Source organism: Phoxinus phoxinus (genome assembly GCF_949152265.1).
Source record: "Phoxinus phoxinus genome assembly, chromosome: 19".
NCBI classification, from domain to species: Eukaryota; Metazoa; Chordata; class Actinopteri; order Cypriniformes; family Leuciscidae; genus Phoxinus; species Phoxinus phoxinus.
The window spans coordinates 31,356,773-31,371,672 of NC_136894.1; the positions used below are offsets into that span (position 1 = coordinate 31,356,773).

Consider the following 14,900-nt stretch of genomic DNA (forward strand, 5'->3'; position numbering starts at 1 on the left):
GTTGATGACAAGTGTTGTCCGGTTTTAGTGACCCCCTGAACAATGTTTATTAATCAATGAACCAGAAGGAACTGCATAAACCAGTGATATCAGTGTGTGTTATTGATGTAATATGACCATCAATCCACAAATAGCCACCAAAGCACCGAGTGGCACAACAGAAAAAAACTTTTATTAACATAAATGACACTGACCGCTATAACTGATAAAGCACAGCAGAAGAAGAGGAAGATTCATCCTGATGAGAAAACAGAAGATTTGTTATTAATATTTCAATATGAAAAATACACAAAATGACATATCCTAAAACCTTAGTCCTGTAAGATGTGTGTCTGAGAGAGAGTGAGAGATCTGGGATGGTGGTTGCTGTTGTTAGAGATGGGATGGTCGTGGTTTTTGTAGTTGGTTCTGGGATGGTGGTGGTTGCTGTTGTTGGAAATGCTAACATGGTCTTTCTTGGAGATGGGATGGTTGTAAATGTCGGAGCTGGGATTGTGCTGGTTATGGCAGGGGGATTCTCCTTGCACAAAGACAGGTGTTTAATGAAGTCAGATTTACGTAACAGCGTTGACTGGCAGTGGAGAGGGGGAGAGAGAGAGAGAGAGAGAGAGAGAGAGAGAGAGAGAGAGAGAGAGAGAGAGAGAGAGAATTGAATTTTAAATACACCTTTATTATAACAATTTAGAATAAGCAAACTCTACTTTTAATCTAGCTGCCACAAGACCCAAAAACATAGGAACCACACTTATTGCATCCTGCCCTAGAAGTTAGTTTTTTCTTGATTTCCAGATTACTAATTTTGCAGTGCCTAATAAAAAAATTATTAAAACCAAAGTCCTTTTCCTTTGAACGGAATACCTAGGACCATAAACAAACAATTTGAAGGAAACACCCTCACCCAAAGATAAAAACCAATTGCTTAAAAGGGAAAAAAGATCCCCTAAACGTGAGCACTGCACAAATAAATGGAACACTGATTCGACCTCTAAACAAAAGGGACACCCCACCCCAACGCTCGGGTCAAGATGCGCCACATGCCTGTTCATAGCTACAGCTCCATGTACAATTCTCCACTGGAGATCACCTGTTCGCTTATTAATTGGACATTTGTACAGAGCACGCCAGCAGCCATTAGGGGAAGAGTCAGGCCCAAGAAAATCCATCCATTTTGTAGAAGAAACGCCAGTCAATAATCTGGCATTTGACACTTTTAAGCAAGTCAAGTACAAGGCCTTCTTCCCAGTTGATTCGAAACTATCCAAAACGGGGGTTTTAAATGTCAACACACAGTGATCATCCTCTTCCCAATTCTCCAGAGCAGCACTCACTATGAGTGAAGGAAATACATAATCATCATGGCCTTCTGTCCACTCATGGATCATCGTTGTGTCATCCAGAAAGTCTCTGTATTCCTCTCCTATTGCCCCACGTACTTCTGCAACAAACTGCTGTATCACTCTTGCGGATTTCACTTCAGTCCTTTGGCTTATAGCTTCCACACTGCTACTCAATACATGGCCCAACTTCACATATCCAGCAGCCATCAACCGTGAGCGTAGGCATGCAGATGATAATAGTCTTGAAGAGAGGAGAGGTTTAAAAAACAAAGGTTCTTCCGACAGCCAAGGCCCAGCTGACACATCAGGTGATCTTGACACAGTAAAAACTTTCCAAGCTTCAAGCATAGATTTGTAATATGGGGTAAGGTCTACCAACTCGGACTGTTGTAAATCCATAAGAAATAAGTGTTTATCGAGTCCCATTCCGCCTACCCTCCGCAAAAGGGCTGTTGCAGTGTCCATCCAAGCAAAGTTGCTGTTGTATAGCAGTCTTTGAACAGTTTGTAAACGGAAAGTCATTAGTCTTGCCTTGAGGTCCACCAGACCCTGTCCCCCTTCTTGTAAAGGAAGATACAGTACAGCAGATCGGACCCAATGGTATCCAGACCAGAAAAAGTTTACTAGGTGCCTTTGAATCGCTTGGACTAGGCCTGCTGGTGGTTGCAGTACATTGAACTTGTGCCACAAAGTAGATGCCACCAGATTATTGGCTACCAAAACTCTTCCCCTGTACGACAGCTGGGGTAGCAACCATTTCCACCTGGACAGCCGTGTGCATACTTTATCCTCTACGCCCTCCCAATTTAATTTTTGAAACTCATTAGAACCAAAAAAAAAGCCTAAAATTTTAAAACCTAGTTTCCATTTTATGTTTCTAGGCAATTGTGGGAGGTTCTCTGAAATACCTTGACCTACCCAGAGAGCTTCACTTTTATCCCAGTTCACCTTGGCTGTTGAAGCCTTCTCATAAACATAAAGTGCATCAGACAAGACCTTGACATCTTGTGTATTTTTAACACATATGGTAACATCATCGGCATAAGCACTTAAAACTGTTCTTGAAGTCTTAAGAATAACAGGTATATTTAAGCCAGACATTTTTTCTCGTAATTTGCAGAGTAAAGGTTCAATTGCTATACTGTACAGCTGCCCTGATAAAGGACACCCCTGTCTTATGCCCCTTGTTACAGAAATGGGACGGCTCAATCCACCTCCCACCTTAACAATACAAGAAGCCCCTGCATACAACAATTTCACCCATTTTAAAAAACCTTCCCCAAAAACAAAAACCTTCAAAACATTGAAAAGATAGTTGTGATCGACACGATCAAACGCTTTCTCTTGGTCCAAACCAATTTCTGTTTTAGAAACTCTACAAATGTCCAAAACATCCCGTTAAACAAAAACAAATTGTCCGATATTGTCCTTTCTGGAACACAATATGTTTGATCACGATGTACTATTAGATGAAGGTACTTTTTAATCCAAATGCCTTGCAAATAGGCTAAGATCTTATAATCAGTAGTCAATAGGGCGACTGGTCTCCAATTCCTCAAAAGAGACAAATCCCCCTTTTTAGGCAACAATGACAAAACAGCCCGTTGACAGGACACAGGCAACATATCATCCCTGTTACCTTCACAAAAAACTTCAAAAAGATCCTGTCCAATGCAATGCCAAAAATGTTTATAAAATTCAGGTTGCAAACCGTCAATTCCTGGAGATTTTCCAGAGTTAAGTTGGCCCAAAGCAGCAGTTACTTCTTGATATGATATATCTATGTCCAAAGCAGTCTTTGAGTCAGAGTCTATTTGAGGTAAATCTTGAAGCAGTTGTGCAGAACAGTTTGCATCACAATGCTCAGCAGTGTAAAGATTTGAATAGAAATCCACTGCATGGTGACGCATGTCTTTATCATCATACGTCATCCTTCCATAAGGAAGACGTAAACAAGCCATCTGTTTGTGTTTTGCCACTTTACGCTCCAAATTAAAAAAATATGCACTTGGAGCATCCATGTCTGCAACAGAAATAAATCTAGACCTTACCACGGCCCCTTTTACTCTCTCATTTAAATAAGATCCCAACTCCATTTTCTTCCTCTGTAACTTACTACTTAAACTAGGATCATATCTGTTAATTAATTCTGCTTCTATAGAGGATATCTCATTTTCAACAGACTCAATCGTTTCTCTTAACACATTAGTAGAATTGGCAGTGTATTGTAGACAGAACATTTTTATATTCACTTTTCCTATGTCCCACCACTGTCTTAGATTTTCAAAACTACTTTTTTTCATTTTCCACTGTTGCCAAAATATTTCAAAGTACTGTAATGGCATTTTTAATCTTTCCTAATGATTTAACAGATTAATGCTGTATGTTCTCTGTCTGTATTCTGAGTTTCCTGATGTAACGTTGGTTCAGCTGGGGGGGAGGTGTGAGCCCGAGAATGATCTGTGTTTTAAGTTCCCATGCTGGGGGAAGCTGTTCCTGCTTGTATAAACGATGGGGGTGATGGTTTCCCCTTGCATTATAAAGTAGCAGGCCAAGCTCTCTTGAGGAGAAGTGCCAGTATCTGTCTGTCTCTGACTCTGGCCTGCAGCCTGGCTGCAAGGCTGGGGTCAGGGAACCATTTTTCTTGCATGAATAAATTACTTTTCTTTTTAAATACAATTTGGATCTTGACATCTCTTTGCCTGGGAATGCTGAGTTTAGTAATTGTTTTTGCCACAACAATTTGGTGTCAGAAGTGAGGATTCCGTGAGGAAAATTCTTCTCCTGGTCCTGAGACGGATTTGACGGAGTGAATCGCCCCAGTACCAGGTACTGGTCTCATACCTCGACGGTTTGAGAAATAGAGCTCAACAGGTTACGAGAGAGAGAGACAACTCCTGATTTCAGGGCCAGAGAAGAATCCTCACCGGGATCAGAAAGAACTGGTGGCAGTGCATCTCAGCTCAGGTAAAAAAGACAGCCAAATTATTATTTTTCTTCTCTTTTGTTGGGTGTAGATTGATATAGGCTAACTGTGAGTGAACCATATTGGCTGAGACTGTTTCTTTGGTTGCGAGTAGAGTTTTTAAGCGGGAAATTGACCTGAGGAAGTCAAGTCAATTTTCTGAAAACTAGCTCGTAGGTGGACGGAAGAGCCACACCGTGGACGGAAGAGCCACAGCTGATTAAGTAAGTGAACGGAAGAGTCACAACTGAATACAGAGCATATTTGCTAAAACCTGTCTGATTTTGGGTTAAGAAGTCAGATCTGTTCGAAGACGTTTGGACAGATTAGTAAGACGCGCGTCGAAAGTAAAAATCCAAGAGAGGAGATTCAGCCAAAAATGGGATCATCTAACAGTAAGCTAGATCATTTTTACACACCAGTTTTTTGTTAAAAAGAAGAAATTATGGCCAGAAAACGCATGCAAGAAATTGGATTGCAGATAAAGAGAACAGAAGGAAACTGAAATGTAGGGAAAGATTGAAGATTTAAGGAACATGGAATGTAGGGGATTGATAGAATTCATGGAACTATTTATGAACGCCTGTTAAGTCAAATTAAGTTGAAATGAAAAGTGAGTTTTAGATAAAAATAAGGCATTGAGTATGATTAACAGGGATTAACATGAGGAATGTTTCATTAAGCAGAATGGGCAACATTCTATGTCAGTGTTAATTATGATGTGAATGTGCTTTATTGTGTTAATGTTATGAAAACAAGGATATTGAAGAATAGATTTCCATATGTTTATAACAGAGGTTATAAAAGATTTGAATGTGCAGCTATGAGAGATGTCTGTGTAATTTAGGGACTGAGATATGAATGATATTGTGATTTCTGTATGAACAGTTCTGATAAATAATAATGAGACAGAAGAGAGCAAATGCTGTAAACAGCTGAAGCTAACTGATTTGCAAATGATGCTTTTGTAAAAGTTTGATTCTAATTGTAAAGAAACAATAATCATAGACATGCCAAAATGATACAAATTTGAAGAAAATTCTGTGTTAATATGGGTTAGAAAAAAAAAAAAAATAATAGAGTTATGTTACTATGATTTGGCTATGTAATTGAATTTGCAACTGAGATTGCATTATAGCTCTGTTTGCATTAGTGAATGGGACAGAACTGAAAGTGGGGGTGCATTCAAATCTGATAGTGGTCAGACAGTATGAAACTCAAACAGTAAAAACAAATGGTCAGAAAGAGCCTTTTGAACTCTTTAGTATGGTTAACTTGTAAAGAAAAGACCATTGACCTTAGGAAGACAGTTGGGGTATTTAGCCTTTGAACTTTTAGTGTAGGTAATTATCTTCAGGAAAGATAGAGATCATTTACCCACAAACAAAGAATTTTCGAGTGAGGACAGTAAAACCCCCGAGGGAAGGGAGAATTTAGAAAACTCAGGGGAATTTAGAATTGTATTCTATTTTATTCCAGTTAGATCTAGTTTACGGGAACTGAGATTGTAAAAGAATACAGAGAATGCTATTTTGATTGAATTTGCAACTGAGAGATTGTATTGCTGTTTGCTTTCCTGAATGCAGGGACAGAACTGCAAATGGGGGTGAATTCGGAGGCTGGCCGTGTTTTATTGTGGTCAAGCAGTAGGTTACATCTAAATGATGTGAGAGTGACGTGTATTAATGTAGTGTTAATGAAACAAAAAAACTTGTCTTAACTTCTTCAGACATTGTGTGGTGTTAAGCATATTTATCTTCTGGAATGCATGTCTGTTTTCTTAAGGCTCGCTCATAGCAAAAACACATGCTACTGGGGAACTTCTAACACCTTAAGCCACGGGAAACTTTTCAGTCAGGAAGGCACGGATAATTTAGCCATAAATGAAGACCCCTAGGTGTGAAAGACAATTCGGCCTAGGAGGGTTAGATAGGGCAATCTATTACAGCTAGATATGATCGTATTAGAATAAACAGAAAATTACAGAAGAGAAGATCTGAAGAAGGCTATAAAATGATTGTCTTTTAATGAAACGCTTAAAAAAGGTTCTAGATCATCATAATTGCAGATTGATAAACTCATAGAAGAGAAAATATGGAAGTAAGATATTAAAACTATGGTAATTTGAGAACATGACAACTAAAATTTAGATGAAATTTGAAATGTTATTGAGACTCAATAATAATAATAATTTGTTCTCTAAAGAATAAAATAAGCTAAACAGAAGCAGTGTTGAGGAAGTAACAGTTGCTAAAAGCAAAAATGCGTAAAAGGCATTTGATTAAACAAAAGTTTGTTAGTGTTGACTATGAAAGACCTACAAGCTGATGTGCTATTTGTAAATAAGATAAAGTTTATGATTTGGTTGAAAAAAATTTGATTATCTGAATTTGATGTGTGCTGAAACAGTTTCAGTGCAACAGAGACTCATTCTGAGTAGGAATTTATAATGTCTAAATTCCCCAGAGATGTCAAAAGAAACTATAAAAATGATGCTTGAATTGAAAATGCATTTAATTTATGGAAAAGATAACTCAAGCTAGGCTAGTGTTAAAATATGATAGATAAAGTCTGAAGTTAGTTTATGAAAGTGCAAAATATTAGTCCTGAATGGCTCAAAAGTCTCTCTTCTCATTCAAATGTCAGCTAAAAGCTGTTATCTGAGCATGTGTTGTAAATGTTAATGAGCTATAAAGCACAGTGTTTCAGTTGAAAATAATAGGCACAGAGATATTTAAAGAAATAATGTTACAGGATCTTATAAATTTAGAGGACAATTTGTAAATGTTTTAGAAGTAAAACTGAATGACTTTAAAGAAGTTTTTAAAATACTGTTTTGATTTGTTTATTTTAGAACCAGTGACTTCTTTGTCTGATTTTAGTTGCCACCATGAGACAGGGCCGATGGCTCCGGCTACAGAAGTAACAGTAATAATTGATTAAACAGTAATTGATTAAATACTGTTGTTTAAACGTTAGATTGAAGATAATTCTTTGATCGATATTGGACGCTCCCGTTAGATGGGATGGTTTTTGATTACCTTTTTTCAAACCCAAAAAAAAAAAAGAAAAAAAAAAAAAGAAAAGATTTTTCTTAACAAACAAACTATGATAATTCTGCTCAAGTGAAGTAGAGCTATAATCAGTGTGCAATGAGGTGTAGATTCCAAAGACGGGTAAGATTCTCCGGTGGCCAGTAGGGGGACGACCTAAGGCAGGACTGCACCGGCCACTGAGCACCTGCCCACCAGGATAGGGAGGTGTGTCTATGAAAAGGGAGTGGTTGTGATGCTTCTGATGGGCCAAGAGCATCTAGGGGGGACTATAAGAAATTATAAGTCTGCTCCGATCCAACTTCCACTCCAGTATATATATCCAAATGCTCCTTCACTTAAAAGAGCTTATTTATCATAGAGACAATTGCTTCTAATCTCAGTAATATGCAAATAGTATGACAGAGTCACAGCTGTCACCTATAGCGTGCGACAGCGGGCAATCGAGAACCATTGATTATAGGGACTCCAAAACACAAAGAATGTTTTCAGACCATGAGGTGAATTAAATTTTCTGCTGTGAAGACAGTAACAAAATTCTAAGATGTTAGTTGCCTTAAGGGCAAGGAATTTTAGGTCATTGGACATGACAAAGGGCCATTAGTACATGATGGTGGCTAAAAATGGAGAAATATTTTGTAGATTCAAGGAGAAGTCTGAGTAACGAAGGAACTAATACATAAAATAAGTTATTGTAATGAATTTATTGTTACATTTTGTCTAAATTACAGTCTTAGAAGGCTGTTGAAAAGAGCATTTGTTTAGAGAAAGAGAGAGAGACTGCTTGAGAAAGGAATTATATTTTGTCTTTCTGTATTCGGCCAGTAAAGGAAAAGCTAAAACAAATTAATGATAATGAACAAAAAACAACACAGCTGACTTTTGTAAAAAAACAAATTAATAGACATGTTTTGAAAAAGGTTAAGAGGCCATGTAAATTAGGTAAAAGCTACAGAAAATTTAAGTTTTAAAATCTGATTTAAAATGTAATTTTTTTTTAGAGAAAAGATATGAATACGAAATATGAACGGTTAATAGTCAGATGTGTGTGTTTGATGATGACTGCAGTTTTATGTCTTGATAAGTGTGAGTTTAGGTATTAGGCAGTGGAAAACATTATGTCTGAATAGTGTGCATAGATGTGTCGTTAAATTTGAGAGAAGTTGATAATTCTGAATCGATTTGGTCATTTATGATATACAGTAGATTTGAATGAATTTCTAGATCAATTTTGGATATCTTTGGTCCACCATAGATTGAAATAAAATAGGTTATAGATTTGAAAATGTTTGTAGATGACTAAGGGCCATTTGCATTTTCAGGGTATGTATGAATGTTTGTGAAACAATTAACATTTGTTGAAACACGGGAAACCTGTCAGGCAGGGAGGCCAGAGGGGCCATTTGACCATAAATAAATACCTTTGATCTTACAGATGCAAGGGACAGTGAAGCCCACGGAGGAGGGCAAATAGAGTGACAATTGTATTCAGTTTTGCAGATGACTGAGAATTGAGATTGAGTTGAGAGACAAACTATTGAGAGCAGTCCTGAAAAGCAGGATACGCAAAGAGTGCATTTGCATTTCAAATAATTTGATAAGAAGATGAGATTGTGGCTTAGAGTGAAGAATATAACATTTTGGTTAAGAGACAGAGAAAGATGTCTGGAGGACAGTGTTTAGTTTAGTGAATCAAAACCCAATTATGTTAATTTGATGCACAAGTAAGATGGTGCATCAAAAATGGGGAATATAGTTTGTGATGGTTTGGGATTTCCCAAAGCCATCTGTGTTCCCAAAGCCATTGCACAGGTGGAGCAATGGATGTTGAGATTGAGTAAATCTCAGAATGGTTTAATTGAGTAAAGCCCTGCAAGAAGCCATTCTTCTCCCTAACAAAAGTCTGTAAAGTGTGCTAATAACAAGAAATGTTTCAACAGGAAACGCCTAGAGCGGATACAGCAGCACAGCGGACACACAGAACACATGTGACAATAACCTTAACATTTGTTTTTCTTTACAGAGAATGCAGACTTTTGGGCACATGGCATGAGCAAAGAAACACACACACACACACACACACACACACACACACACAAACAAATGATCAGATAAGAGCCTTTCAAAACCCAGGGGGGTCAGGGGGGTCAGAAGGACCATTTGTTTTAAAACCAGCTTGATCTTGTCATACAGGAGTGAACGAACAGGGAAGACTGTGCCCAATGAAATAATGGCTATGGATGAATTTGGCTAGCTATCCTGGCTTATTATTGTGACAGAAAGGTGAGACACCTGCGCAGCGAATAACTTCAACATTTTTCTTTTGCAGGATGTCAGGATGGATTGGATCAAACAGAATTGATTCTGTTCCAAATGTATAAATGTTATTTTGTTAACATGAGCAAAGTGGGTTGAGTGTGTTTCAGGGGAAAAGGACTCTGAGTGCAAGAAATCATCTGGTGATAATGTTTCAGGTTGATGATTTCACAGGTCACATCAAGAGGGACGACCGACTAGACAAGCAGTTACTAACAAAATCACTTAAGGTCTTCGTTCGCAGGTGACAGCAGAAAGTAAATGTTTTAATCCAGTGGGGGTACGGTCATGATCTAAGGGAAAATCTTGGAGAGTGTGAGACCTGAGTCCAAACTTCTCACCTTAGACTAAACGAACAAACACATGCCAACGCGAAGAATAAAGTGAGGGATCAAAGGCTTGTGCTAGTAACAGCTTCCCTTACCTACGAGGGAAAAGACCATTGCAACTGCGTGCAAAACGTCAAAAATGGTGAAGACGGAACGTCAACGCATCTGGAGAAAGATGATTAGACCAACTAATGGTTTAGCAGAAGAATCTGTTTTTTTTTTGTGATGATGTTGATGATTTTATTTAATTGAATCAAACTAGGTATTGATTTTTATTGGTGAAAATGTAGAAAATCTATTAATTGATGTGTAATAAGCAAAAAAAAGGTCCGTAATGGAAATATTAGAGTTAATTTTGAAAAACTACATTGGTTAGAAAAATGAACAAATTTATGCAGACGATTCGAGTAGCGGAAGTTACAGTGAAATGTATTAATTGAGTTAAATTCTGTTTTGTTTTGTTTTGTTTTCATTTCTTTCCTTTTGTTTTGTTTTGTTTTGTTCTGTTTTCTTTTCTTTTCTTTCTGAAGACGATGAAATGTAAAAAACAGCAGTCATGCGTGTTACGAGACAGGATTTGAAAGGACAGGATTTGAAATGAGGGGTTTTGTTATAATTTTTACTATTTGTATGTTTATTCAAATCAACCAGGGGTGTTGAATTGATATGGTTTTCATACTATGAAAAAGCGGTGACAGTGCATATCCATTTTAACCCTGATTCAGTTTAAATATTTACTTGCTTGTTCCTTCAACAAGGTTCAAGGGATGCGTTTATTTGTAGTTATCAGAGAATGATAAAAAGGGAGAATTTGTAATGGCATTTTTAATCTTTCCTAATGATTTAACAGATTAATGCTGTATGTTCTCTGTCTGTATTCTGAGTTTCCTGATGTAACGTTGGTTCAGCTGGGGGGGAGGTGTGAGCCCGAGAATGATCTGTGTTTTAAGTTCCCATGCTGGGGGAAGCTGTTCCTGCTTGTATAAACGATGGGGGTGATGGTTTCCCCTTGCATTATAAAGTAGCAGGCCAAGCTCTCTTGAGGAGAAGTGCCAGTATCTGTCTGTCTCTGACTCTGGCCTGCAGCCTGGCTGCAAGGCTGGGGTCAGGGAACCATTTTTCTTGCATGAATAAATTACTTTTCTTTTTAAATACAATTTGGATCTTGACATCTCTTTGCCTGGGAATGCTGAGTTTAGTAATTGTTTTTGCCACAACAGTACCTACAAAATTCTTTATCTTGAAGCAATCTAATATTAAAATGCCAAAAAGAGGACTTAGAGCTCTGAGATTTACTCACTACAATCGAAACCAAATGATGGTCAGTAAAACCCATTGGTGTGATAGAAACATCAATAATTTGACTGCTCAACTGTTTGGATGCATACATTCTGTCCAAACGAGCAGTAGTAACTCTTATTATTCACCTTAACCCATGTATATTGCCTCACGTCAGGGTGTTTAACCCTCCATATATCTAAAAGATCAGCTGCCCTTATTAGCCTTGATAAACAAGATGAAGACTGAATATTATTTAGTATTTATAATAGTATTTCGATCAACAGAAAAATTCTCTGTACAATTCCAATCACCTCCAACTATGACATTTCCATAATTGAAGCATTTTTTTAAAACATTACTTAACACACCAAAAAACATTAATCTTTCAAAACCTACATTTGGTGCATACACATTAATAAAATAATAAATGTCCCCATCAATGTCAGCTTTAACAACAAGAAGACGGCCATTCATTGGTTCCTCTGTATTCAAAACAGAAACTCTTAAATCGGGTGAAAAGAAAATTGCCCCTCCTGCACTCAAATTAGTTTTATGGCTTAATTTATACTGCCCTTTCCACCACAGTCCCCACTCAACTTCATTTCCTACATCACTATGTGTTTCTTGAAGATAAATAACATGTAATTTTTTTTGTTCTATTATTTCAAATACTAATGCACGTTTGTGCATATCCCTCCCCCCATTTATATTAAGAGAACCTACTCTTAAAGCATCCATATATAGGTTTAAGAGGGAAAGGAAAAAAACAGATAAAAGCAGCATTACAAAAAGAGACACCATGTGATGCATGAGATGGTTAGCTAAAACAAAACCTTTAACGTGCTCTTTTTTTCCACATTTCTATACTTTCTAATTGCGGTTACATGTTTCTTCAAACGAAACCTTTTCTTCAAACGAAACCTCCGACTTCTCAAACTTCTCAATGTCAGGAAAAAAATCTATCACATTCACTTGCTTCCCAAAAGTATCATCCAGAAAAGCATTGATCTCCTCTAAAGTATACAATGAAGGATCATCCTGTGAGAACTCTTGAGAGTCCATCTCACCACTGCACATAGAATCTCCCTGTGAACATAAATCTATGTCCTGTGATACAGTCTCATCTGACAAAGTTTCATTCAAGCCACTTTTTTTAGGCCTACATTCTTGGTTACAGCTCAACTCCATCTGCTCTTTCTGCTCCACACGCTCTACACTACGAAAACTAGCCTGAACACCGCTCGTACTTGGTGCAGAATGCAAGACATTTTCAGCATTCAGTGTTTCAACATTTTCTCCGTTCATATTAACAATCGCAATATTACTAAGCTCAGAAACGGCCACTGTTGTTCTCACTTCGCTATTTGTTTGAGTCTTCTCGGTGGCAGTTACACTAATTTCTGAATCTCTCAAACTTGCCTCAGGAGGACCCTCAATCTCGCCACGAACTCCAGGCACTAGTTGAGAAGTAACATCAATCTCTGATCCCGAACCATTACCTTCAACTTCGCGTTCTTTATGTGGACACGCATGTCGTTTATGCCCAACATCACCGCATTCAAAACACTTCATGTTACCGGTTGTTGCGCAAACCATGAATGTTTTCTCTTCATGTTTCACACGAAAGGATATATCCAGCGTTCGTTCCGGAGAGTCCAAAACCATATTGACATTTCTCCTGAACGACATAACATGTTTTAGAGCCGGGTGTTTACACCCAAGAGAGATCGTTTTAAACGGGCTGACAATTTTCCCAAAGCGAACTAGCTCACGCTCCAACGCTTCATTAGTTATGAACGGCGGCACATTTGAAATCGTGATTTTAGAATAAAGTGTAAAGTGGAGTGACTTGCACTAAGTCGTCGTTAATAATAAGGCCATTTTCAATTATCTGATTGACAAGATTCTGCGCTTTCATAAAAACTACAACAGCCTTATTCATACGAGAGGCAGAAGAAATATTTTCATGGCCTACCGCTTCCCCAGTCGCAACAAGTACATCCTCCACCATTACCCCGTCAGGAGGCACACACCTGAAGCCATTGCGCAAGGACAGCGCCTCAGCCTGAGACGCCATTCCTCCGCACAAACGCTCGCCTTAACAGCAACAATAAATGAAAAGTAAACACTTACCAAACCATGCAGAAACAAGATGAAACAGGGAAAAAAGATTAAAGGGAAAAATAGGTGAAAATCCACCACTCAGTCTTCGCCCCCCCACCACCACTCTCGCACGTGCAAACTCCCAGAATTCCCGAGAGAGAGAGAGAGAGAGTGACAGAGAGAGAGTGTGTGTGTGTGTGTGTGTGTGTGTCCAAGCTGCATAACACATGCGCAGTATTTCATTATGTGTGTTTTCTATAAGCGGTTTATTTTTCTATTTTCTGATGCCCGATTATCGCTTTAATTGAGTCTATCTATAGGTTATTTGAATTCAAGTGTGAGAATGTAATTTATAACCGGTAACAAATTCTAACCTCTCGGGTAGCTACGGGTGGGCTACCTGTCAGTCAGGCCCATCCAGTCAGTGGCCTCACAAGCAGCGATGTAGTGGAGGCTAAACGCACGTCAACGCCGTTTGCGCACCTCCCAAAATTCGGAAATAGCGTTTACCCACCTCCAAACAAAGTGCGTTATCCACCTCTAAATTACGTTTATCCACCTCTAAATTACGTTTATCCACCTCTAAATAGCCTATAGTTCCTAAGCCCTTTTAAATTAAGCTTATGTCGTTTTAGTTTCATATTGTTCATTATTAGTTTCATAGGTTGTTAAAGCTAATGATGCGTTCACACCGGACGCGAATAGCGCACCAGGCGCGACGCGAGAGTGATTTCAATGTTAAGTCAATGCAAAGACGCGTTACGCGAGTAAAAAAAAAACCTGCGGCGCGAATGAGGCGGTGAGTGCGACGCGGTAGATGCGAATACGCCGCAATCACGCATCAAGTTCGCGCGAATTGAGCATCTGGCGCGTTACGCGCGAATGATTTTATAGTGCTTTTTGTGCATTCACGTGTTTGACGCGATTTGCGTCTGCAGCCCGAGTTTAAAAATCTGAACTTCTGCATCAATTCGCGCAGCGTTAACCAATCAGGAGCCTGCTTGCTTCACGTGGCATAAAGTGACATAGGATTATGATCACTCCGATGCGGGACAGCAGGTCATCAAACTGGGCGCGGGACAGGCGGAAGTACCACTGAAAGCGGCCGTTATCCAGGCGCAGCTCCAGGAGCAAATGGTGAAACTCGCCAAACTGGGTTTGCCTCCGGAAGGGTCTGGTGGACCCAAATACGGCGACGATGATCCCTACGCCACCGTTCTGCTCTCCAGAGCAAATACAGAGCGGTGACTCTCTCGATAAATGATCTATCAACATCACACATCTAGTAAAAAGATGGCCGCCAACTGGTTTCGAAACATTCACCTCACGCGCGTCAATTTCTCTTCAAACTTATGTTTTTACACGCGTCAATTTCGCTCTTGACACGCGAATGGACACAAAGTAGTCAAGCATATAACTAGACGCGGCAGGCGCGAATTTGACGCGCTATTCGCGTCCGGTGTGAACGCACCATAAGACGAAGTCTTTCATATTGCGCTGCCTGCATTACTGTCAG

At 38.9% G+C, this 14,900-nt stretch overlaps 2 protein-coding genes across 11 annotated transcripts in view; both read right to left on the reverse strand.

Moving 5' to 3' along the window:
* Nucleotides 1-14,900, reverse strand: part of LOC306987137 (uncharacterized protein) — a gene marked incomplete at its 3' end in the record, with an annotated part of 75,478 nt that overhangs the window by 20,080 nt on the left and 40,498 nt on the right. The gene's annotated exons all lie outside the window — the stretch shown is intronic.
* Nucleotides 1-14,900, reverse strand: part of LOC306987141 (uncharacterized protein) — a 29,363-nt gene that overhangs the window by 7,906 nt on the left and 6,557 nt on the right. For 7 of the 10 annotated variants that reach the window (XR_013795100.1, XR_013795101.1, XR_013795102.1 and 4 more), the window contains exon 2: nucleotides 195-571. Coding sequence is in view for 6 of the 10 variants with exons in the window: in XM_079591190.1 (XP_079447316.1) it covers nucleotides 195-237 (43 nt within the window). In the remaining 4 variants the exon portion in view is untranslated. The remainder of the gene's footprint in view (nucleotides 1-194; nucleotides 572-14,900) is intronic. The other 3 variants (XM_079591193.1, XM_079591191.1, XM_079591189.1) reach the window with 1 other exon arrangement.